This window comes from Synchiropus splendidus, chromosome 17 (assembly GCF_027744825.2).
Source record: "Synchiropus splendidus isolate RoL2022-P1 chromosome 17, RoL_Sspl_1.0, whole genome shotgun sequence".
Classification (NCBI taxonomy): Eukaryota; Metazoa; Chordata; class Actinopteri; order Syngnathiformes; family Callionymidae; genus Synchiropus; species Synchiropus splendidus.
The window spans coordinates 3357919-3383822 of NC_071350.1; the positions used below are offsets into that span (position 1 = coordinate 3357919).

A 25904-nucleotide genomic window follows, 5' to 3' on the forward strand; every position below is an offset into this window, starting at 1 on the left:
TCGTCAAATGTTTTATTTGAGGCTCACCTTCACTGTTACACATAAAATATGTGTAATAATTAAATATGTGTTACACATAAAATACAATAATAAATATATATTTTTTGTGGTTAACACAAGAACGCATAATAACAAACAAAATGTACGACTTCCTTAAAAAGTGCAAGCAGGTCCGGTGCAGTGAGAGCACACAGACATGCTTAAAAAAGTGGAGATGATCCTTGCAAAAAAAAAAAAAAAAAAGCCCCTTAGAGTATAGAGAGGCTGCTTAAAAGGTTGTGAAACTGCTGAAAGAAAATCTGAAGAACAGAAGCAGTATATTTCCACACTTTAATTGAGTACTTATAATGTTTTAGCTCAGGCTGGCATCTAAAGGGAAATAGAATAGCTATTACACACCACAGGCTTTAACCACTCGTTCCCATGTGAAATCATCGACGTTTATTAATCCTAAACTAAATAAGAGCTCAATATAAATTGCCTACTGTCACCAGCATGAATTTCTTGTGGATATTATTCGTATTAATGTTGGGATTTTGTGAATTATTTTGTATTGATCACAGTGTGTTGAGTAATCTCTGTTGCTCTCCGGAGAGCTTATTAAAGAGAAATGAAAGCAGTGCAGATGCGAACAAATTGTCTCCCTCTAGTGTCCTCTCAGCTCAGCTTCTACTTTGCTGAGCAACTGTCAAGGCTGCAGGGAGGAAGCCGGGCTGTAACATGCATAATTGACAGTCCTATTTCAGGAATTAGCCACCCACCAAACTGCCGACTTGCAGCCTTTTTCATCTTGCTTTAAAATCTGTTTCACCCTGTGGAAAAAAAGGGAGTCTGGACTGATGAATTTAATGAATCAAATTTCCGTTTGCAGCGTTGATTTGAATGTTTTCCCATGGGTGGCTTTGTTCAAATCATCCGAGTTGTAGCGAACATGTTTGAAGTCAGATCAGTAAAAGGGAATGCTCTGGTGCTAAATGATTTTTGGCTCCCATTATGCCCTCTCTAACTACGTGGATGAGTTAATTAAACTGTGCCAGAGGCTACACAGCACCATCCCAGGTAGATGTGATACTCTCATACGCTCATTATTAAGAAATGAAACAGTTATATTAACTTGGGGGATATCAGCAATCTCGCCTCACACGCTACCATGGGATAACATGAGAGAAAGGAATATACATTTCATTTTACGATGATGATGTCTGTATCTGTTTCTGACCCTTTACCAGAGAGGCTTTTAGGCCAACGTGGCTCCATCGCTGGTGGATGATGACGACATCATTTACCTGCTCCACTGGGCTGGGAGATAAGCTCATGCCCCTGCTGCTCCCCGGAATGTTCTGGCTGCTGTTCCTACCACTCGGGAGAGAGCGGCATGTTTCAGATGATGAAGAACAGCATTAAAAGCACCGCGAGGAGCCGTCCTATCACCTGCACGGGCAGCAAAGGGATCGTAGATACACGCGTCGTCCTCTTCCAGTGCTCTATTAAGACGCAGGCTGAGGGGACCAGAAAGCTGTGCTGTATCAATCAGCGGTGTGGTATCAACAACATTGACATGAGAATAGATTTATTATTATAATAGACTCCGACTAATGTTAGACAGAGGATGTGTCTTCTGATCGGTAGCAATTGCGTGTGACTTCAATACCGGTCAAAAGATGAAGGCAATAATGACTTAAGGCTGCTAAGGGACAAAAAGCTCATCAACAAATACGCAGGAACATTACGTGTTTAAAATGAACAATTAATCTGGCTAACATCAAATGAGATAATTGCAAAACTGCCATAATTTCCAGACTATCGTGAACGTGCAAAACCAAGTGTTAGGGCCAAAAACAAGCGAAAGAGCATCATGCTGCCAAAATATTGAGCCTATTCACGTCAAACCGATGACATCGCAGACATGCGTTTTATTTACCTTAAAGTGCTCAGCCCACAGAGCTAGTCTAGTTCTAGTCCAGAATTCACGGGAATTAAAATTGAAAGTCCTTCATACAACAATGTTTTTTTTGTCTGCCTAATGTTTAAATTAGTTATCAATCAAGTCAAAATAATTGTGTAAATGATCTCGAACATTTGAGCTCAATGCCTCTGATCCATCATGACAACAACTTATGTGGCAGTGACTGCCTTCAAGAATAGCTGCTTTTTCCATCCATCAATCAGTTCTATACTGCTTATTCCCAGTGGTCCTGGGTGGGATGGGGCTGAAGTCCAGATTCATTTGGCAAGGGTTGGGAGATGTACTTGACCCGCCATGCGGAGTCATTGATTCTCCACACCTTGAAAATGTACATCTTGATGGAGTAGCTTTTTAATTCCAAAGGGCGCAACTGGCGAACAGAACCAATATTTGGAGCAGTAGTTGGGCCAGTTATTGAATCGTAATTGAACATTCACCTTCCATTTATCGAGGTTTTGTATATGCTGTCACGACTCGCTCGTCTTACACGACTGGAATTGGTGAGGAGACAACGACAAAGGTAGAGTAAACTGACCCATGGTGAAACATTTTCAGTTGTTAGTTTTACCATACTTTTATTTCCAACCTCAGGCGTGATCAGCTGGATCAAAGAGATTTCCAAATTTCAGAAATGTAAGCCTTCGCAACAGAAAGTGCCCATGTGAACTTCCTTTTTATAATCAGCTGTTTTTGCTGTCTTTTAGAAATCAACTCTATTTGAAAGAAGGGTGAAACCATTCTTACTTCTTTTAAGCCAGTTATTGAGTTTTTTCATAAAAATAAAAAAAACATCAAAGTCCTTGGAATTATTCAGTCTAACACGCTAAACGTGTTTTTATTTTTGGCACTACCATCTCCAGTAGGCGAAGATGGCTTGCACTGAAACAAAGACCACTGACGTCCCTAAATATAACAAAAACTCTGCTGTAATTCTCTTATCATTGTGGCCAATGCATCATGAATCATATCGTCAATCACCCTGTCATTCTCACACTGTGATGAAGGACCTGGCATTTTGATTGTCATAAATTTGTAGATCTGGCAGCAGATTTGATTTGGTTGAGATGCTAAAATCAGATCAACATAGACAGCTGCAGCCATTTCAGTCACAAAGCAGTGGAATGACTGTATATCATGGGGATGGTGTTGCGATGTTGCCGTTGATGTGGAGACAGCAATATATTTTTCCACTTGCTGAGTCAAGTTCACTGCTGTGAGTCCTACAGACGCAGCTTTAACAATATACAATAATCTGATCTGCTTTTTGGTGTCACAGTGACTCGTGGAAGTTTTTATATCAATCAATCCATCTAGCTCTGTCATACAGATGGTGAGAGTTGCCAGTGTGGAAAATGCGATATAGGGTGTGCTTGAGCACCGTATGAATGACCAACCACAGCTTGCGAGACAGTGACGTATCACGCTGAACGCAGACTCAAGTTTTAGTGCGTTGCGTTTCAGGTGGGAACAAGGGTTTATTTACTCACCCAGTAATGACTTCCACTCTCGTCTGTAAGCAACATGTAGTTCATACAACACTTTAAGTTAGTAACTTTCACTGTCCATTTAAACAACAAATGTGTCTCTTCGAATGTATTTACTGAGCACTGATCACGCAAGGTGATGGGCATCACAAAATAATGTGATCATTGTCAAAAAAGAGCATAATAATATCGAAAAATAACATGATAAATATCACAAATAATGTGATGGTATCGCAAAGTAACATAATAATACCAAAAAATAATCTGATAAATATCATCAAGTAACGTGATATCATCACAAAATAACAGGCGAATACCACAAAATGATGTGAAATTATTAAATCATGTGATATCACACTTTACCACCAAAGAAAACATGATAAATATCACAAAATATTGTTATATAAACACCAAATAACGTGCGAATGCCACAAAATGATATGATATTATCATGAAATTAAGTGATAATGTTACAAATTAATGTGATAATACCATGAGATAAACAGACTGGTAGACTATAAGTGCTTCTTATTCCAGCAATCATCAATGTGCTTGGAAATGAACTCATGGAATCTCGACTCCCGCACACTGCTGTTGCCAGACTGAAGCATGTCCCATCACTTCTCGGCTCATAAAATGAGGAGGACATTTTGCTGGGAACTGCAAGGCCGATTGTGGCGCAGAAACATGAACAATTGTGCTTTAACAAACGCCAAATTAATGAACTGTTTATTCTTAACATGCCTACACTAAAGAAGTGAATGATGAAATGGTCCTGACGAAAAAGAAAGTCATCGCATACTTATGCATGGCATCTTCTTTGTGCTTTATGTGAAGCAAACTGTAAAAAATGCATATGGATTCTTCGCCAGAAGAGCTATTATAGCCAATTTTCTCTGCTTCCTCTGACTTTGTTTATGTGAGTGCACACGATCCCTCAGACACTCAGAAAATCTTCCACAGGCTAAAATAAGCCGCCACGGCTCTCTGGGCAACACAAGTTAAGTGGTGCTTTCTATCCTCTGGCTCGTTCGATGTTTTTTCGACAGCCTCTCTTTCCGATTTCCTCTATTTTTCCCGAACTTACTGCCACCATGCATTCTCTCAGTCACCGTCCACTTCTGCACCCAGAGACCTTAACACTGACCTTGCCTTGTCTGAGGCTGTGAGATGAGAGCGAGATACAGCCTATCCTCAGCTCCCCCAACTACACTGCAGGCTTGAATTTTGCCTGTCTCATCAGTCTTCCGCCGGCAAAGGGTACGCCTTGTTATTTCTTCCAGAATTCTACACATTTGCTCTTCTCAGTGCTCAGACAGGCAAACATTGCTCTTGGCTCAAAGAGAAGCTGAGGTTCGGACCCAAGCTGTCAATACAGATTAGGTTTTATCAGATTAACTTTATCTGCAACATTTGAGCGTCCCCTTGGTTGGAGACCCGAATCTGGTTTACAATTGATATGCTGGCTGGGGGAGGTTTCGATTTTGGCAGCCATTGTTTTGAACGTGAGCAACCTGCCGTGGTGAAAACCGGTGGCTTTCACGATGAAAGTCCTGCACCGGGGCTGCTGGTTATCTCCGGTAATGGTCTCGTCTCATGTCAGGAATGGGTTTTCCCCTGCAATGGTGCTTCTTTCTTTTACGTCTCATTATACTGTTATCGTGGAAGTGACAGGGAAGGACGTTCAAGGTGCAAGGATAATTGGGAGTTGGGAGATTCTGTACACACATGAATTTGTCCCGTTGTTTGTCTTTCAGGAACAGTTATTTTTTGCAAATTAAATAGGATGACGCACAACCTCCATTTGGGTAAATTCCAAGAGAAGCTACCTTGGATTTATGATTATGTAACACTTGAAATAATGCACAAAGCGTGTAGTGACTAGTGTCGTGCCTTTTGCGGAAGCTTTTTTAAGCAGATAATTGTTGCAATATAAATGTAGATACATAACCACACACACAGCATTCACTCATTTTTAACAACTAGCAATGTGCTGGTGAGGTTTCATGAAACAGTGCCTCCATTATTAATGACCACTAGGTGGCACTCTTTCTCATTTTCACTCTTCAGTTTCTGGAAAAAACTGTCTTTGCGGCACGTTTATCCATCTTGAACAATTAGTAGCTGCCATCTTTAGTAGCTGTGTCAGACAGTGTCATCTGGTGGCCTCTGAAAATCAGAGACCACCAGTTGACACTGTCTGTTTTAAAAAAAGATTGCCCGGTGAACTGACCAATCACAGTGAGTTGAACAGTGAGCCATGAAAAAACGACTCCTTAGCCTTAAAAAAAACTATTTCACGGACAGTGGTCATAGAAAGCAGAATAGCCTCAAGAAGTAGCGTGTAATTTGAGAACAGAAGTATCAGTTGTACTTTACGTCATTGCCACAGCAAACATACTGAAACAACTCTTTCAAACTTGATCACCAGGGTCGAAAAGGAGCAGAGAGAACATTTCTTGGCTCCTGCTTTGGCTTCCAAGTAGGCGAGTCTCCCTCAGCCTTAGCTTTGCTTTCACCCAGAACCTTGATTGTTGTGTTCTCCGATGCCAGTCTTTTAATTTCTACATTTATTTTGTCATTTCCTCCCTTTGTTTCTTGACCCATTGAGCTTGGTGATTTCCTGTTGGTGGCTTTTAAACGTGATCTCTCTGTCCCTCTTTTTTTGGGGGGGGGAGGGGTTGAGATGAAATGAATTTCTCCAAAGCTTCCATTTTCTCTATGATCAGTTTTGCGATTAGCTTCATTGTCACAGACTCTCCTTCAGAAGACTTGATGGTTTCTCCCAAGGGTTTTCTACCAGGTCTGTATCCATCGCGTTTCGAGGCGACATAGTCAGGGGTTTTTTCCACCTTAATTGTGATGACTCGCGACTCTCTTTCAGTCATGACCAGTCCCCCGTGTCTCAAGCAGCCTCTCCTACCCCAGTTTTTGAAAACGGTTGAGTCAAACCCACTTCTTAATTTGAAAGCTCTGGCTATTCGTGACAGTCTCGCCTGCCGACTTTTCCGGAAATTATCAGGCAAATGATGAAAAATGTAAGGCCAATTCTGCATCTGCAATCTGAAAGAGAAAGGAAATATTATCTACATTATGATGGAAGGATATAGGACAGCAGCATGGTATATTATGAAATTGTTTACTGTTTTCAGTGGACCAGTTGGGTCACCAGCCAATTTATCTGTCACATTTGACCCCCAGTCCCCCCATTGCCGTCAAGGTTCTGTGGCCCACCTGCAAGCGACCGTGAGTCTGCAAACTTTTTCGTGACACTCAAATCAATCTACAGCGAGAAGTGCAGAGCCGTAATCACGCTATAGCTCATACAAACATGGATATACATACACATCCTGGCACACCTCATCCATGGTGCACCCAGATACTGGATGATCTTCCTCCCGCTTCTCCATATTACTTCTGAGGTCCAATCCCTTCTGAGGTATGGTTTATTATGGGAACATATGCATTTTTCTGCCAGTGAATGCCACTCTTCAGTGGTGTCTAAAAGCGGAACAAAGGTTGCATAGACTCTAAGTGGCAGAAAACACTAGAGAGGACATGCTGCTGTTTCCTACCGCTGAAATTGTAGATGTTTTGTTCTCAGCTAAATGTGATGCGCTGTAGGTTAAGTTACTGCATTATCAATCCCCAATGATTTTTCATACACTGTATATATATATATATATATATATATATATACACACACACATATACACACACATAATTTAACTAAAAAATCTGGTGATTTTCTGATAGAAGCAGGGAAAGAGCAGGACGTAAGGGGCTACACTCCTGAGATAGAATGTGCAGGAGATGAGCTACTCATAACAGGATTGAGAGCCACTCTGACAGGAGGCTCGTCCTGTAAAACACTGGAGCAGCTGGGGTCATGGATGGCTTCCGGTCAGTGGCAGAGAGGTACATGGAGGTGCAGCCTCAGTGGAGTGTTGTGGTGTTGAGTGGAAAACATCCTGAGACACTCAATACTCAGTATATGAAGTAAATACTCAAACCTCAAATCAAACCCAAATTGATCTTTATTCAGCTAAAATTCAATTCCAAGGACAAAAATACAGTTTGAGCCTTACATACTGCATAAAACAATGTATCTTTGCCATTAAATAAATAATAAACAAAAAAATAAATTTCATTTTCAGTGTAGTTACTAAAACACAAGAATATAAGTTTTTCTTTCTATCTTTGTTCTTTATGTTTTTGAATGTGCCTCTTTGATTTCTTATGATGTGCCTGCTTTTCTTTGGTGGTTATTTTGCTTTTTTTCATTTCACTCTTCTTTTAAATTATCTCCATGTCAAAGTGGAGAAAAAATTAATTTTTATCCCCATCACCATTTAATTTACGTCTCAGAGGAAGTGTCTTTTTATCTGATATCTGTCTAATAGAGGAGTGGCCGACCAGTCAGAGGCTAATAGCCACATTTCTTTCATGTGTTGCAGCAAAGAGTCACATGCTACAAATAGGTGTAGGTGTGGCAGACAAGGCTCGCCTGAACCCCTGGTCACAGCGGCAGTATAGCGGTTAAAGCACATCCCTGTGTGTCCCAACATTGCCAGTTCATGTCTGGCATACTGTAGGTCTCTTGTGCATCTGTTTTTAAAATAATACATTTTACCGTGATCCACCTTGAAATATCAAGCAGTACAGATGGAAATGTGCGCACCTTTTATTTCATTAATATATTTTTTTGCCGTGGCTCATGCCACCAATAACGTAGCCCCGGTCTGTGTGTGAGTCGGCTCATGGAGTCGACTCTTCGCTCCACTGAATTAAACAGACTTCACGGCGACGAATAATACGCAAAACACATGCCATACGTTTAGTTTAGGTCATGACAAAGTCAAACATGGAACTAAGTCATGTAAATCGTGTGGTTCTGATGCAGTCCAAGTCTGAGGACAGCGCTTCACATTGCTGTTGAGTGGGGGGCACGTGCAGCGAGGCGCAATGGTTACGGCATTATTTGTCGGCTTATTTTAAACGAGTACACTAACAGCAATTCTCCCTACAACCAAGGAACCCAGACTTTCTTGTGATGGGTCCTCATCACTTGAGAGCGCTAAGTGCTCATGTAATCAGAGTAGCTGCGGCTGTTGTCTGCGTGTTTCACAGAATTGGTCGAAATGACGTTGAGCTCCTGCAGTCTGAAATAGCTCATCAGCCAGGTCCAACGCCTACACATGCCTCTCTTGGGAACGGAAAGGTGTGTGAGGTTTTTTTTTCTGCTACATATCCATATAGACTCTCCACTATAAATAACGTTTTGAACAAACAGCTGGATGTTGTGACAAACTTAAGGAAGAAGAAAACCCAATTACACCACAGTAGTCTCCTGGAGGTCCTGAGTTTTGCTTGTTGTGGCTGAAGGCAGATGGCAGATCACTCCAAACAAGTCTGGGCAGAGAGATGAGGAGAGGGGAGACAGCAAATGATAGCAGCTCTCTACACCTTGTCAGTTATTAGGAGGAGCCAGAAGACAAATCTGACATGACTTGTGTTATGTTCGAGGAAACATATAATTGGCTCACAGCAGGACGAACCGCTACCATCTACAGTCCACCTTAGAGGTCATCTGTCAACAGTCCCGCAAAGCACAGAATCATAATATTAATAATACGAAGAAGAAGGTACAGGCCTTTGTTTTTTATTCTTGGTTTTTGGTCCAAATAAAGATACAAATTCACACATTCAAAGACAAAGTATGATAGCATTATATTCTGAAAGTAGTAGAAGCAGCATTAGATGTAGCAGCAGAATTCTTACTTCTGAAAAAGAGGATGCTTCTAGTCGATGAAGCAGCATAATTGCTGTATATACTACTGTTTTGGAAGACAATAGTAGTTTTTGCATCCGTAGATGCAATAACTGTAGCTAAGCTTAGTTGTAGTTCTCATGCAAGTCTAGTCGCTGTAGCAGTAGCTGGATAGTAGAAGGAGTTGTAAAGTATTGCAGCCATTGCTAAGTGGTGTACTGTAATTAAATTTGTGTTTGAGGTTGTCAAGAGTTTTCAATGTTCTGTTTGGATTTAGATATACAGGTATACATAAGATTCTGTGTCAGAGTCAGATTTAGATTTTGATTCACATTCGGAATTAAATGAAGATTAACTGCGGAGCTTTTAATTGAATTTAAATTGAGAAGTGAGATTCTGATTTAATATTTTTGATTCAGTCAATATACATTATATATTTTTTTCAGTCAATATATTTAACAAGCACACATTCAAAAAAGTCAACGCATACTAAAACACAAAACAGTAGTGCTCTGTTAACACTGAGCGTTAACCAAATATAAATGAATAAAATTTGAAAACAATTGAAAACAATTATTGCTCTGAAGAAATGTTTTTTCATGTGTGTTTATAACTGCAATATCTCTTGTTGTAAATTAATATGTAATCAGCCATTACAATACAGTCTTCATTCTTGCTGTTTCAGCACAATATTCATTTTTAATCATGATGAACATCAAATTGTGAACATTTTTTTTTAGCAGTTGATGGATGCAGAAGAAGAGCTCATGGTAAATTTGTAAGGAGAAGTCACCTCATCTTCTTGGCCCTAGAGCCTGGGGCTCTGGTGATGTTGCCCCACAGGCGAGAGATTCGAGGATGCAGATTGGATGAAATGTGTGAAGGGGCACTTTTGTCCTGCAATGACGGAACAACATTATGTAGTTTCCAGGCAAATTATATTTCATAGGTGACATCTTATCTCATACTCTGAATACGCTTGTACTGAAAATAATACAAAATGATTTTTAATTCAACATAACAAATAAAATGTTCCATATAAATGGTATAGAAATGCGCCACATGGCTTTTTGTGATAGTGGCCCTTATTGACCAGCTCAGGGATCATATACTGTTGTTGGTATTGGCCTTGCCATTGGAAAATACAGGAGTAGTATGAGAGAGAACACTTTTGAAATAACAGTACAACATTAGCTTCTTCATTTATTCAAATCAACTCACTAAAACAACCTTTAACACTTCACAAAAACTTTAATACGACATGCTCGAACTCAATCAACCGCACTGTTTGTAAGTGTACAGCATCAATCTGGAGTCTGCATTTTGATATTTACACTAAATTGCAATCCTGATCGGAATATCTTAACATTTCACTAAAGCACCAAAACGCCGGTGCAGCGGAACATTTACATTCCTGTAACGTTCAATCACCATGCAGATGATTTTTTATGAGCCACTGAATCATGAAGGACACTTAAGTGAGAGATGTGATCTAAATGTACAAGTGCGGTGATATACCTTTTTTTTCCGACTCATTCCGCTCAAGTCTGAGACATGAAATCTGCATGGGAAAACAATGAAGAGCTACAAGAGCCACCGCGGAACAAAGCAAGTCAGTAATTTTATTGAAATTACAAAATAAATATTTTAAACTCATGTCAGCAGCGTCTGCGTCCACAGTAGCAGCCGGGTCGTAGTTGAACGTAGAGTGCCATCATGTGCTGACTTGTGGTCACTACAGCGCTTAAAACAGCGTGTATTCGTGTTATTATTCTTATTATTTATACATCGGACACACACGCACACCTTCATTTCTTTTTCTTTTCTTTTTTTTTAAATAGTACAGTATTTCTTATATTTAAAATGTTTTTAATTCACCCTCATTGATAATGTTACTAAGATCTTGAGACAAGTCCTTCTCATGTATCATATCACCACAGTCAACTCCATTTATAATTCAGCTGTGTAATGTTTTAAAATATTACCTGATCCTTAATATGTTACACATTAATATTTTCAAGCAGATGTAAATCCAAACAATAATCACAGTCGAATTTCTACGTCATGAAAATATCATTGTGAATACATTGAATTTTTAAAGTTTATGTTTGTAGGCTCTAATATCTGAGTTTTATCATTTTTTTATCGATAATTTGTTTCACATGTGGTTATTACATTTTTTCTCAGCTTTATATTTATAGCGGATATATGAGTATTTCTCTGGTGTAGCAAAGGGAAGATCAGGTTTCAGAGCTCAGTGGGTGGTGCTGATGTGCGGATGGCACTTGTTGTTGTTGATGGATAGTTGCGATAGCCAATTAGATCACGAGTTGCAGACTGCAAGGCTGTATGGGCAAACTAGTTTCAGAACAATGAAATCACAGATGTTTATCGACATGCAGCTGTTTATTGCGCTGTTCTCTGCCCCTGCATTTTCCCGGCATCTAGAGCCACATTGGCTTGATAGCCCAGGTGGAGAAAGGGATTGTTCACCATTTCCAAGCGGCCACCACAGGTTTAGCCCTTGGTGCTAACATTTATATTTTTTATTATTTTGTTCACGTTTAACATGTTAATGACGAGGCACCGTTGTGCAATTCTACAATGACATGCTTCTTGTGCTGCTGTCGGCAAAATGTGCCGGTCTCATAGGAGTCTTTCTGATACGAAACTGCAACTATGCAAATAGCCAAGCGGTGCAAATATTTTGCACATATTATAAATATCTTTCTGGTACAGGTACTCTTTCTTCTTGTCTGAGTTTTCCCTTTTATATGTATATAAAAACATTATACGTATACTTTATCGAATTTTTATTCAAAATAAAATAATTAAAAAGAAGCCCTGTGATACAATAGGTCATGTAACACATTTTCAGTGTATTAGAGGAGATGAAAGTAAACATTCATTCACTTGATTCTCTCTCACAGTCTGTCTTTGTTGTGATAATTAGATGATGTATCTTAATGAATCTTATTTAGATGGAACACCAATATAAAGGCTTTTCCAAATTCCTGTTTCAGAAAACCATTCGAAGGTTCCCAAATCTATAATATACATTCCAACCTCATGCAAAGCAACTCAAGTGCAAAACGAAAAAAAAAACAAAAAACAAATAAAGAGACTGTTTGGATTCAAAGGACATCTTAACACAGAAAATACCAATAAAAAGTTCAGCATTTTCCAAAAACAAATGTTAGAGGAAGCCTATTCCTTTCATATCACATCAGCAGATAAATAAAATACACAGTTTGAGATGTACATTTGAATTTCATCTTAAAAACATCAGTTTAAGTGTTTGCAAGGATACAGCACTTTACTTCCAGTTAACATTCTACACCTACTTCTACACTTGTGGAAGTACAGCAAGTCAATAGACATGGTAAGTCAATGTAAACACCTGCTGTCCCACCTGCACTTCCACATGAGCCATGCATACATGAAGCGATGATGTGAGTGGGTTTGGATTACGGTAGGTTTAATTCAGGCCCATGGCTCACATGGAGAATTCCATTCATGCTTCAGTTTTTCCATTTGTGCGCTTCATTCAGAGTTCCTTGTGGTAGAGACGCATCAACAGGGCGTTGGTCCAGTTCAGCACAAACAGTCGGCTGAAGAAACCGACACAGTTAGTTTGATTTTGTGCCTTGAATTATTTGAGTCTTGCTGTTTCAGAGGACCAGAATGAGAAACAGCAGGTTGAGCGTGAGAGACGAGCAGGTGCTGAGAGACAGACTGCTGCTGAAGCTGCTAGGATTCTTCCTCCTCACACTCCTGGTTCGTAGAGTTGTTGTCTTCTTTGTCTGCATGGAGGAGCTCTGTGTTACGAACGACTGATCTGTGACCAGCGTGACTCCGATGGGTGTCTCGGTTACGAAGCTGGTGTCAATAATTGAGGATGTCTCGACGGTGGTGCCGAGTGAACCTCGCTCGGAGATGAAATCAGCGTGGCGTGTGTTATCTGCAGCAGCTGGGCCAGCCGGAGCAGAAAAGTGATGAATGGTTTGGAGAATGCCTGTTGATCTGGGCGGCTGGTCGGTGGGCGTGGCAGGACTGGACGAATGCCACCACCCGGTCACAGAAAGGCTCTCGTCATACGCTGTGACAGGCGGCATGTTGTGGGACGCAAAGTGCCAGCCAGGGCGGACCCATCCACAGGCGGGCTGCGTGTGGCATGGGCAGCCCAAGACATGGGCACGGGTCTCCTTAGCCCACCTGACCAAGTAAGCCAAGTCCTCATGAATGTGGCAGGTCCACGGGTTGTTGAACAAAGTGATGACACGCAGAGACACAAGCTGGTCCAACACTCCTGTGGGCAACATGGAGAAGCGGTTTGAATGTAGATAGAAGTGGGTGAGCTTGTGAAGCCGGTCCAGCGAGCCGGGCAGTACCTGCACCAGAAGATTGTTGGATAGGTCAATGGTCTCCAGGCGGCTCGGCATGTTTGTGGGTAAGGTCCAGAAGTGATTATAGCTCATGTTGAGCTTACTCAGATTAATCAAGGTGTTGTTGATAAAAATAGCCCGTTCCAGGCGATTGTCAGAGACGTCCAGGGTTTGTAAGTTCCACTGATACGCCGTGTCGTTCTTGTCCAGCACCTGGACACGGTTGGAGGCGGCGTAGAGATGCCAGAGGGAGCGAGGCAAGCCGGAGGGGAGGCGGTTCAGTCGGTTGTGAGACAAGTCAAGGACGCGTAGATGTGTGTACGAGGTCAGCTGCTCATCCAGGTGGTGGAAGCGGTTGTGGGATAAGTTAAGCGATCGCAGGTTATGCTGGAGCCCATCGGGGAGAAATCGCAGGCCCCTCCAGGAGCAGTCCACCTCCCGGTGGCTGCGGTTGCAGGTACATGCGGACGGACACACAGTGAGGACACCAGACACCAGCAGCAAGACCAGCAGGAGTTCCAGGAGAACCACGTGGGGTGGAAATGTCAGCAGTCTCCTGAAGAAGAGATGGCTTGTTAGAATTTATAATCTCATAATCTGACTTCATCATGCTCAAACGTTGTCTGCTCAAATATCTATAAACTACTTTGTTAGCTAGCATCACTGACCTTTGAGTTGAACTGGAGCCTTCTCTGTTTGATTTATGTTTACTCAAAAATATCCACTTGCGTGCTGCTGATTTCTTATCACTGCATCTTCAACCTGGCGTGTGCACTGACTCACCAGCTCTTAAGCCAGAAGCATATCTTTTGCAGAAATGAATTTGCATCGCACCAACAGCCTAAGACTGTGGGCACCTTAGCAACAATGGGCAAGAATGTGAAGAACAATTGATGAAACAATCCATGTTTATTCGTGAAGGTTAGGCTGGTTCTGATGCGACATCTCTCCTCTCAGTGCTACTTTCAAGGGCTTACTTTCCTTATTTTTGGTGCAAGGGGGAAGAACATGTCAAATTCTTTGTGTGGAAGAAAAATCCGGACAATTCTGCAACCATTAAGCTTTGGTAATAGCCTCCTTTGGTGGGTTGAGCAGCAAGGTGAAGTTACCATAACTGTAAATGCAAATGACTTAAGGAGAAATAAACATACACAACTGACTTAAGCGTGAAAAGCAATTGTGAAAAGACTACTTCAGTACTTAGATACTCATTGTTTAGTCTGATAGTGCTTAAAACCTAATTTCTAATGAGGGAAAAGAAAGCACCAACATAGGTGTTTTTATCGAGCCATGAAGCGACAGGACTTGGCAGCCATCATTCTGTCAGTGTGGATGGTGGTGTCAGAGGTTGGCATAATGGAATGGTAATGGAAGTGCATTCAACAAGTCCCTAAAACTACTGACTTATTATAATATCTTCTCGTTGCTTTCCACATATTATCACCAATAGATACAAGACGTTCTACATGTTGTCCATATATTCAATATTTCACAATAATAGAAACTAAGCCAAATATTTCGACAAATATGTATTTAATAAATCTATACAGACAAACAACTGAAAGGCACTTTTCTTAAATAATGTATTCACAAATGTTGCTTTCTTAATTCTGTTATGCAAATTGTTGACTTCCCATCCGTATCTTAAAACCTTGATGTACTATTACTATTAAGTCTTGCCACTGCCTCCAAACAGACTTGGACTTTGTCCCATTTCTCAGCCTAACACTAGCACTTAACACTAGCACTTGGTTTGGAGTGGCCTCCACTATGAAGTGCCCTCCGACGACGATTGATGACCCTAAGAATTCCAATGACGCAGCCAATGACACAATGTGCTGTTTTGTTTCCTGCATATCCAGTGATGGAGACGTTTTCAAAATGCCAGCTCCGTTTTTGCAACCCCTTGCTTCGGCGCTGATCATCTCACTTGGTTTGGTGAACCAGGAGAAATGGGCGGAGCCAAAGCCGGCTTCGCTGCTTGCTTGTTGCGGTGTTAGATCTATTTGAGGTATGACAATGGTATCGTTAGCGTGGATGCTAGCCGACTGTTGTTTGTGAAGAAGAAATAAAAACATACTGTTGTACATACATGTTGTATTGTTCATGTTGTCGGACACAGTAGACCATTTGGGTCGCTAACATGTGATACGAGAGAAAGTCAACAAACAGAAGAGTAGCCCTTGTTACTAAAATGGTCCTGTTGTCCTATCCAACATTTAAATAAAGTATGTTGGTATCCTGGAAATCTAGCTACACTTCATATTCCCACTTGGTTTCAAGTCATCTCTGGAGCTCCCTTGGTTTGAAGCAATCATTTCAAGTGGTGAACAACAAGTGCCCTCAGTCTTAGGAGTATTGGGACACACTACACTTACACGTGAACGCGCGAAACCCAGTGTTAGGGTCAAACATCGGTGTTAGGGTGAGAAATTGGACACAGCCTTGGACTGTCAGTCAGAGCCTTCACCATACTGATGCCATTCTTCGTCCATTCTCTGACTGGTTGGCCGGGTGTCGACCTTCTGCGTTGAAGTTTGACGAAGGGAACACTGATCTATCACAACAAATCCATTTTTAATGCCCTCAGTCTCTGGAACAGAAGAGACTGAGCTTATCTCGGAGCCACTGAATAATTCATTTCCAATGAGGACCTTCTCAGGAAAAACTGGACATTGTCAGGAATGGTTAGTTAGCGTTAATCATCTGGCAATGGTGCCACTGACACTAGCAAGGATCAGAGGAGCCAGATGTTTTATTGTTGTTGTTGAAACTACAACTCATCACTATTCATTTACAGTAATAACACCATAACAGCTCCCTGTAGCACCATGTCGTACTGTGTTTTTGCGTATAAAAGCTTCCATAACTGTGACGTGATCGATAATCCGGTTTGCAGCTTCATCATTCTTTCGTTGTGTTTATGCAGGGAGGTGCAGTTATGCGTGCAGAGTAGAGATTCTAAGCACTCAGTAATCTGGATAAACTTGAGACTGAATCCCATGCTCTTGTGATGCGCTCCACAGAATCATTCCCAAATAAAAGTAGTTTATTTCGTCACAAAACATGGTCAGTTTGTGCTGTAATATTTGTGCGTTCACATGATGCAGTATTGCTTCAGAATGTGGCGTTTGTCATGCAACTCTTCACCTCCAGAGGGCACACTAGAGCGATGGCTGCAGTGAACTCTGGGAATACACTTCTGCTGTCTGCAGGAGAAACCAACTGCAGCAGAGCAGAACTGGCTGCTGCTGTCTCTCCACTCCTGTGCCAGAGCCTTTCCACTCCATGCACACACACACACACACACACACATCTGCGTCGCTCGCAGGTACATGTTTAAATTACAAAGTGACTTCCATTACACTTCCTGCATCTGCGTTCCCTGATGCACTCCCTCCAAGGTCCATTTGCTGATTGCAATTTAGTGGTTATACTTAATTAATACATTCCATTTGAGGTTGTTAGAAGTCGATTTAAGTCAATCGTTTTTTTCTGAAATCCCTGGCCAGGCAGTAGTTAACCAGTCCAATCGCAAGCATTAACATCTGAGCAGTGAGTACAACTCCAACTGCAGTGTGTCACTAAAACTCACCTTCTCATCTTAACATTCCAGTTACTTTTCTCTGCTTCTATTTGCCGTCCAGCCCCTGCTCTCCTCCTCCTCCTCTGCCTCTTCTTCAGCCGTTTAGCAGCTGCTGCTCAAAGTGGATTCCCCTCTTACGGAACGTGACCTTTGCTCACTTGTCCGGCGCAGACTTTTCAAGCTGTTTTGCTCCTTTGCTTCTCTGAAGCAGCATTGGACTGTTATTGCCTCTTATACGGATATGGATCTTGTTCAGTTGGCGCGGCCAGAGCACTGCAGCCTCTGGATTTACTCTGAGCCAGGAGGAGTGGAGCGGGTGTAGGAGTGGGGTGAAGCTGGAGCGAGGGGAGGGTGGGGGAGATATGTGGCTATAATGGAAGCATCCCTGCGTAAGAGAGTGCTCGACAAACACCTTCTGCGAACGTGGGTTTCTGCATCATGCACATGAGCTGATTGATTTCCGCCTTCTTTTAGTCAAAATTTAATTAGTTCTTAAAAAAGCAATGCAACGTAAGCTGAGAAAAGTTGGTCATTGTGGCCGAGTTGACACAGCATTAGCAACAACAAACAGAACAGCTGCATGCTGAAAGAGCTTCAGTCAGGCACAACCAAAGCCAGGCTCGAGGGCCAACCACAGCCCACAATCTAATTCCAAGTAGCCCGTTGCCTCTTATAAAATCTATGTTTTGCCACTGCCACAGTAAATACAGTCAACTGGAATCCATGAAACCAAAACTAAAGAGCTGTAATTAAAACTGATTTTCAAAGCATTTTTGAAAAAGGTTTCATGAGTCAAAATAAAACTGAAGGTCAATGATATAAACAGTATCTTTTGAATAAAATGGTTGTCTGTATTATGTTGCTGTTACTGGTGTTAAACTTGACCTGCCTTTCTTTTATACAAGGATAAAAAATGGCCCCCAGAGGAAGAGGAATAAGGTCAACATTCGAGTAGACAACCTTAAAAAAAAAAACACTGCCTCTTTGTGTTTGCTCGAGCTCAGTGGTCACAAAAACAGTGGCAACATGGTGACCAGTTGGAATAAGGTGGAACAGAGGAGGAAGGAGGTAACTGTGAAGACTGAGCTGACTTTAAGAGTGGTTTATTTCCGTCCTAGGCTCTGAAGAAAGTGAGAGGAAGGGATGTGCGTGCAATTCAAGAGGTAGAAATGCTGATGGAGCTCAAGGTTTAGCAGGAAGCAGGTGACGCACAGGGAATGGGAAAGTTGCATTGAACAGTTGAACTGAACATTGTGACGCGGTACGTGCGTAATACACGGCTTCGTGTGTTCCCATCATGGCAACTAAGCTCCAGCTGGTCATCCTGTAACCACGAGTTAATGCAGTCTATCACTCACTGTTTACTGTGATGATCCACTGGAGGATTTGCCCGACTGTCTCAGTGCCTCGCCTCTAATCACCTCCAGCTGCTTCCACCAACTTGATCATGTCCCCTCTGTTTATTAACTGGCTCGCTTCCCAGGCCTCACTCCACGATTGTTTCGCTACTCTCACCGTGCCCAGCTCTCCTTCCTCACTCAAACCCTGACAGGCTCACCACAGCAGTAGTTAGTGAGGGGCTCATGATGCATCATGAAACAGTGTTCACGAGTGTCACGAAAGACCATTGCAGGGTGAATGATGAAACAGTGCCCTAGAATCAGAGGCCTCTAAGTGGCACTCTCGGTTTAGAAATTATATAAGATTTAATTGAACTACTAGTCCAAACATTTGCAGCAGACAGTGCCATCTGGTGGCATTTGAATTTCTGGACTCTGTGAAACCTCATCAACCCATCTCTAGTGTCCACATTTTCAGAGCTCAGTAGGTGACGCTCTTGGTCCAAAAACTTCCTGTTTGACCAGCTGTCTGGATTTTAACATCATCCCGTTATCCACCACTATTTTGTTTTTGGGCCTCATTGAGCATTTCACAATTGCTGTTCTCCAAATTGAGAGCATCCCCTGAAAAAAAATCGAATTGTATACCAATGGCTTGCATTGTCTTGATTCATCCTCGTAGCTTCTCACACTGTTAGCACATACTGCTAGCTAGCAAGCTAGCGAAACTCACAGTGTCTGCGTCTTAACAAACACAACAATCAGAGACAGACTGCCTTCTTCTCTGGGTTTGTGAGAAGATACAGAAATATAGCACACTTACGGGTCTTTAAGCGTACTACATCTTTCTCAACTTAAAATTTCAAAATAACTTGTTCTGATGGACAACACATTTTAGAATTTCACAAGATTTCACGGTTAAGATTCCAAATGCCACATATAAAAAAGCCTTTACGCAATAATATCAGCTCATTCATATTGTAATTACCAATAATATTTTTGATTTGTGCTAACTATCTGGAAATTGTTTCAACAGCATGTGAACGCTAGGGATCACATGTTCCTTCTTTTGAGCTTGTTCATATGAATAAGAGTGGAGAAAAAATATGTGAATAAAGACTGCATCACTGTGTCATTAGTTAAAGTTAGTTTGGTTCTAATCTAAAGTTTGTTTTTTACACTTCTTATATTTGCCATTTGACTCAACATTGTCCTCATCACATGAGTTCAGTAGTTTCGTCCATCTAACTGCGAGTTCACATCGCCGCCTGGCTTCTGTCACCTGTCACTTGTTGACAGTCCCGAAATCCGTCATCGGACAAATGAATTACATTTTCTGAACATTTGGGTGACTCTTGTTCCACTTTATCGCTTCTAACTGGAAAAGACGAGCCAAATCCATGTTGACGTCAGCAGCAAGTTCCTGAGCAAACACCACAACACAGTGGAAGCAGCCTCGTGTTGGTCTGCTGAAAAGGGCTTTTGTAAGGCTTTGTGAGCAACGACTGAGTCAAAGACGGTGTTTAGTGATATGTGTGTGGTCAGGAAGGGCTCGCTTACTCTCATGCATACAAACACGACTGGTCCAGAATCAGCTCTGCCTTACTGCTTGAGTCCAACTTCATCTTCTGCAGACAGAAGTTCTGAACATTAGCTGAGAATGCAAGAGATTAAGTTGAGTTTTAGAGGATGTTCATCAAACCAGTTAATACCAGTGAGAATAACTCTCTCACAAGTTAGCTAAGGACGGGACTATGAGCTTTTAAGGCTGTTAATATTTTATCAGCCAAATTCTCACACAGATTTCGTTATCTTGAACCAATTTTCTCCGATGATTCACAGTTCCAGAAATATTCCAGTGTGTTTTCGAGAGCATTGGTTTGTTTGTCTGTGTTGAAAATAGCTTGTGTTTTCAGGAAATATGTGACATGGAACAATGTGTAAATGACTCACTTTTGGGAGTGATAGGGAATTTTTTTAAAGGATTGTTTACATTAAGGGCGGTTTCACACAGTGGGTTCTGTCTTGGGTGGCCTGAGTTCGATTCGCCCACAGTTGTGCAGCTTCGCGCTTCTGCACCTCAGGGCATTTCCTTTTTTTCACCTCAGCTCGCTCGAACACCTTAAAGCTTAGCTTTAAGCAGCTTGCTCAATCACCTTAAAGCTAAGCTTTAGCTTAAAGCTAAGCTTTAAGGTGTTCGAGCGAGCTGAGGTGCACTGGATCGCTGCACTGCGCTCCCGTTCCCCAGCACCAGTCTCCCGCAGCTGCCGGCTGCTCACCTCAGTGTTCAGGGAGTTTGCAAAGTTGTTTTTGAACGATGTTGTGCGCCCAGACAGTGATCAGACCCTCTACTGCCTGGCATTTATCATGCTTGTGTGCAGTCACGCTGTACACATAGTTTCCAGCATCTAGCGGCGAGTCGCCTAAGGCGAGAACCTGAGCCAAACGTAAACTCAGTTATCATGACCTTGAAGTTGTTTTGAAGTCTTCACTCTCAAATTGAGGCTTAACTTTGTTAAACAGATGCCAAATGCAAAAGCAAAATGTCTACAAATAGAATTGGTCCTCACAAAAAACGGGTCAAGCGACACGTACGCACACAAACGCAGGGCCACTTTTGAGCTCACTGACATCCTGTTGCTTCGACACCTACAACTTCTTCGGAAATGACATCATAAAGTTCCTACAGCACAGTCCAGAACACCGCTGCCACAGCCTCCCACATGCACATGACTGAGGTTCAACCCTGTGCCAGGGAAAGCAGAAGCAAGGCAGTACGATCACTAAGACCCAGTATTAATATTCATGCCCAATGCTTTTTAAACTGAGAACCTAAACTGAGGATACTAAATCCTCCCATCCTCCCATCATTTCTCGGTGGAGTTTGTATGTTTTGACTGCAGTACTCCTTCCATTCCATCACCGCTCATCCTTGTGTGTGTGAAGCACTTTGTTTCACACATATAGTGTTGCAAATTAAATAAGACGCTTTCATTATTCAAGATTACAAGTCGCATAATTATGGAATATGAAATATGTATAAAATAATAATCCAGATGATGATGCAAAATTTCGAAAATAGAGTTGTTTTTTTTTCAGAATTATTTATGTAAAGAATACTGCAGCCTGCAATAATATTAATGTGATTATTAGCCTATAAAATAAGTCTGCAAAGTCGAATTAGCTTTGAAAAAATGCTGAATTATCATGGAAGAAACACAATGTGATACACCTGTTACGGGTTCATCGTTGCCATGAAACTACTTGTTATTACTCAGGAATCCCATCATGTCATGACAGCTTCCAGGAACATGAAAATCAACATGAAAATAACGATGCTTATCATTGCCAGTTTGAAGAAACAGCCACCTCCACACAACTTATAACAAGCAGCATTTATTCCTTCAAAGGTTTGCACGACCACAAGCGTCCATGTTTTACATGAAAAAGGCTGGTTTGCCGCCCACATGAGCAGATGTTCAATTTACCGTAAGCTGGAACTAGCGAAAGTATCAAAAGAGGTTGTGAAACTCCAGTGAGGACACACACTCACGCCCACGCACACACCAGTCTACGCTACATTCTTCTCCCCCTCAGCAGAAGTGGGGGCTGTGGCGTTGGCAGATTGGGAAGTTGCAACCTCTGGAAGTTTGGTGTCCGTTTTTTCAGTCTCGGTTACGATATCTTCCTTCTCGTCTGGGGTTGCTGATGCTTCATCACTCTCCTTCTTCTGCTCCCTCTTCTGCTCTACCTCTGGTACATTTTCTTCTTTGACGACATCATTGCTCACTTCCTCCTGTGGCTGCCTGAACTGATCCAGTAAGAGGACGTTGTCTGTAGCTACAGCTGCCGTCTTGTGTTTTCGCCGTTGGGAAGATCCCATCCAGTACTCACAGTTGCTGATCAGGTCTGCGTCGCTGCTCAGAGTCTTGATGCGACGGTTCAGATGGCAGACCTTCCATGTCAGCAGTACAGTGGAGATGAGCAGGATGACAGTGGCGAGGATCAGTCCGCCGTTGAGCATCAGCAACGGGAGACACTGCTGTCTGTAAGAGCTTTGGCTGGGTGCACTGCAGTCGGTGGTCCTCCCGGAGGTACTCTGTGTTGTCTGACCTTTATACACCGTGTTGACCTCAGCAGAGGAGGTGGTGAGAGGTGTGGACTCAGACGTGACGTTTGGCGATAGATCAAAGGGCGCAGTCACATGGCTAGCAGTTGAATTTCCTTCCTGTGAAGTCTGATTCAAAGGGCCAGGTAGAATGACAGTGGTGATCTGAGCACCACATAAAAGTGAGGTCAAAGTTTTGGTGACCCACAGCACACGTAGGATGTCCAATCCCTTCATGGTACCACCTGTAAACAAGAATACATTCGGAGGTCAGATTTTCATCAAGGCTTTATTCCTCAAGAGACTCTCAACAGCTCACGTTAAATGATGAAGCTTCATGAAACAGTGTCCTCGTTTTTGGTGCTAGGTGGCGCTTTCAGTTTAAAGTGATGTGCGGTTTCACTGAAGATTAGCGCAGCAGAGACACTGTTTCATGAAACTCAATCTGTCCATCACTATACAGTATACTGGGTTTATGAGGATTCATGAAACAGTGTTCTATTTTCCAAAGCTCTGTCTCCATTTAAAAATGAAGTGAGGTTTCCTTCAAACAGATCTTCAAAGCCAACACTATACAACAGAGAGCGGCATCTAGTGGCCACTGAAATTATTTAAGAGTGCATATACTTTAGTAGGAGGATTGACAGCCTTTGGTAGGGTTGGTGTAGGTACCAAATGTGTCCTACGTGCAGCAGAGTGATCACATCCAGGATATACAATATTTTTTTTTTTTAATGTTTTAATGAGCCAGAAGAAATTGAAATAAAGGATTTCAAGGCGCTTTCTACCACATGCGTAGCATTTATTTCTACAAAATAAAATGTTGTGTCCGCTCTTCTCCGCAGTCTGCGGAACAACGCCTTGTGATTGGCTGTCAGGTAAAGAGTTTTCACCCCTGCCAAATCGGTCCGATCACTTCCGCGTTAGCTGAAAGACGCATCGTGATTGGCTGACATATGCCAGGCATTGTTTTTATTTTATATCGCACAAAAATCAAAATAGACTCCACAGCAGACAATTATGTACATCTGAAGGTATTTTAGCCGTAAAAACAACAACCCAATACATTTTTATGTAGAATGTTATTTTAAAATAAACCTGCTAGTGCAACACTTTACAGGAAATTATAGATTTTTTTCACTTTTAATGGGTACTTGAGTACTTTTTCAGCATAGTAGTTCTACAAACTTTTATCAGCCCTCACCTCACATACCACTTGGGAAGAATAATACATACACATAATTTCGATCACATGCATTTAATAATGTGCACAGAAAATCTGTGTCGACATGTTGTCACAATGTCGCTGTGACAAGTGAGATTGTGACTCATCTCACAGAACGTCTGCATCAAAGCTCTTTTGATTCTTAAATACTTTTTTTTCATAAAGGTTTCCTGTCATCTTAGTACTAACTTTATTCACAGTCGGAGATATGTATTAAATGGAAGGCATTTCATTCTTTTCCGATCACCAATGAAGTCGCATAAAATGATTGCTTTCTGTTCGTGGTGCCACGATCACTTCACAAGCTGGAGACAGTAAAACATGCCACTGAAAACATGGCTTTACAGTCGTGTATTAAAGTTATGCTACTTACTTGATCGCTGGTCTTACGTCTCGCCGGAATGTCTGTCTCTGGACAGGAGGCAAAAACTGTTTACAATGAGCAGCGACACACCAGCACCACTCCCCTCGCTCTGTCTTGTTCTGACTTCTCCATTTCACCCGCAATAAGAAAAGGAAGTGGTTTCCATGTTCTATTTAAACCACAGATGGTCATGCACATGCTCATCCGTGACGATTCATTTCTCACACGCAGTTCCTTAACGCACATACCTCACCTCATTTAAAGACTAGAATCATGTTAAAAAGAAACTGTGAGAGGAAGCAACACGCTTCATATTTTACTCAAGTCTGCTGTCATCAGATATAAACACTCTGTAATAAAACCTTATTGAAGCTCTTTATTAATCGGTTTTTAGCAGCATTGGATGATGATGAGGCTTCATGAAACACTGTCCTCAATTTCAGAGCCCACTAGATGCCACTCTCTGCTATAGGAAATCCTTGGGTTTTAAGCTCGGGATGAGTTGATGAGGTATCATGAAACAGTACCGCAGGGTTGATGAAACAGTGTCCCACTATTCAGAGGTCACTAGTTGGCACCCTTGGTTTTGAAGTGAGGTTGCATTGAGACTCCATTAGTTCAGTCCAAACATTTTACAGTAGAAAATCAAGACAATGTTTCATGAAACGTCATCAACCCATCAGTAGTTTTAGCTACCATTACAATAAAACCTCATTTTTAAACCAAAAGCGGCACCTAGTGAGCGCTGAAAGTCAGGATACTGTTTCATGAAGCCTTATCAGCCGACTACTTGTTGGTGTTCCCTAAATTTTGCTTTATTTTGTACTTGTAATCTATTCTACTTACTCCAGTTCTTGTGAAGGCAAAGGAAGTACGGTGCAGTCGCTCAGCCCTGGGGCCTCCTCCTTCTCTCCCTGGTTCCATTTTAGCCACTCAGCAGAGAGAACTCAGCCGTCCGTGAGATTCAGAATCTCAATGGACCCACAACATTTTTTGACTGAGCCTCTTCTGAAGCACGACAGAAAGACAAATGTGAAGAGCGAATGGCTTTGAATTCTATCTTCATATCACAGCTCCTCCACATAACGGTTGTTTTCCAGATCAAATTCTTGAGCGCATCAATCATGATGGTAAGAAGTGAAAGAACAGGAAGTAGACAACACAATCACACCTGGCTGACAGTGACAGGCCATGTGATGTAACTTAGTGATTTCAATCTTTGTTTTGAGGATGTAACGCCTCAGAGGGTGTATGTTATAATCTTTTAATTGCTACCTCATATTCCAAATACTTCATTTTCACGGGAGCTAATTCACAAATGCCATTACAGTTATGAAGCTGCAGTGGCCGGGACACCAGATGAGCCGGTGCCAGTACTGGGTCAGGAGTCCAAGTATTCTATCCTATTCAAGCAGAACCTTTGAAATCCTCTGTCCTCTGACAGAGCAAATCCCAAAACAGCCTGTGAATACAAACTGACTTTTGTCCGATCGCACTCCTAAAATTACTTCTCTTCGTACCATCTCGGAACAAAAGCAAACAATCGTCTTTTTATTGAAAAGAGAACAGAATGCAAAAGGCTCTGTGTCTGGCAGCTCAAATTCAGGTCATGTGCTCCAGTACCAGCAGGAGTAGAAGAGTTTGGTTGCTTGTTGGCAGCAACAGCAACACAACCA

General features: G+C 41.9%; 2 protein-coding genes across 2 annotated transcripts; both read right to left on the reverse strand.

Moving 5' to 3' along the window:
• Positions 1 to 11717: 11717 nt before the first annotated feature.
• Positions 11718 to 17442, reverse strand: omgb (oligodendrocyte myelin glycoprotein b). The gene is made up of 2 exons (XM_053847709.1): positions 17201 to 17442; positions 11718 to 14161 (listed from the first exon to the last, which is right to left on the reverse strand). The coding sequence occupies exons 1-2, from the start codon at positions 17206 to 17208 to the stop codon at positions 12892 to 12894; spliced, it is 1278 nt and encodes a 425-aa protein (XP_053703684.1). The 5' UTR covers positions 17209 to 17442; the 3' UTR covers positions 11718 to 12891.
• A 4497-nt stretch (positions 17443 to 21939) lies between these two features.
• Positions 21940 to 24359, reverse strand: LOC128748806 (uncharacterized). Its single transcript, XM_053847799.1, has 2 exons — positions 24238 to 24359; positions 21940 to 22884 (listed from the first exon to the last, which is right to left on the reverse strand). The coding sequence occupies exon 2, from the start codon at positions 22874 to 22876 to the stop codon at positions 22103 to 22105; it is 774 nt and encodes a 257-aa protein (XP_053703774.1). The 5' UTR covers positions 22877 to 22884; positions 24238 to 24359; the 3' UTR covers positions 21940 to 22102.
• Positions 24360 to 25904: the final 1545 nt, after the last annotated feature.

Excerpts from the sequence above, each read along its gene's own strand:
- LOC128748806 (XM_053847799.1), bottom strand. The coding sequence starts at position 22,876 with ATGAAGGGATTGGACATCCTACGTGTGCTGTGGGTCACCAAAACTTTG.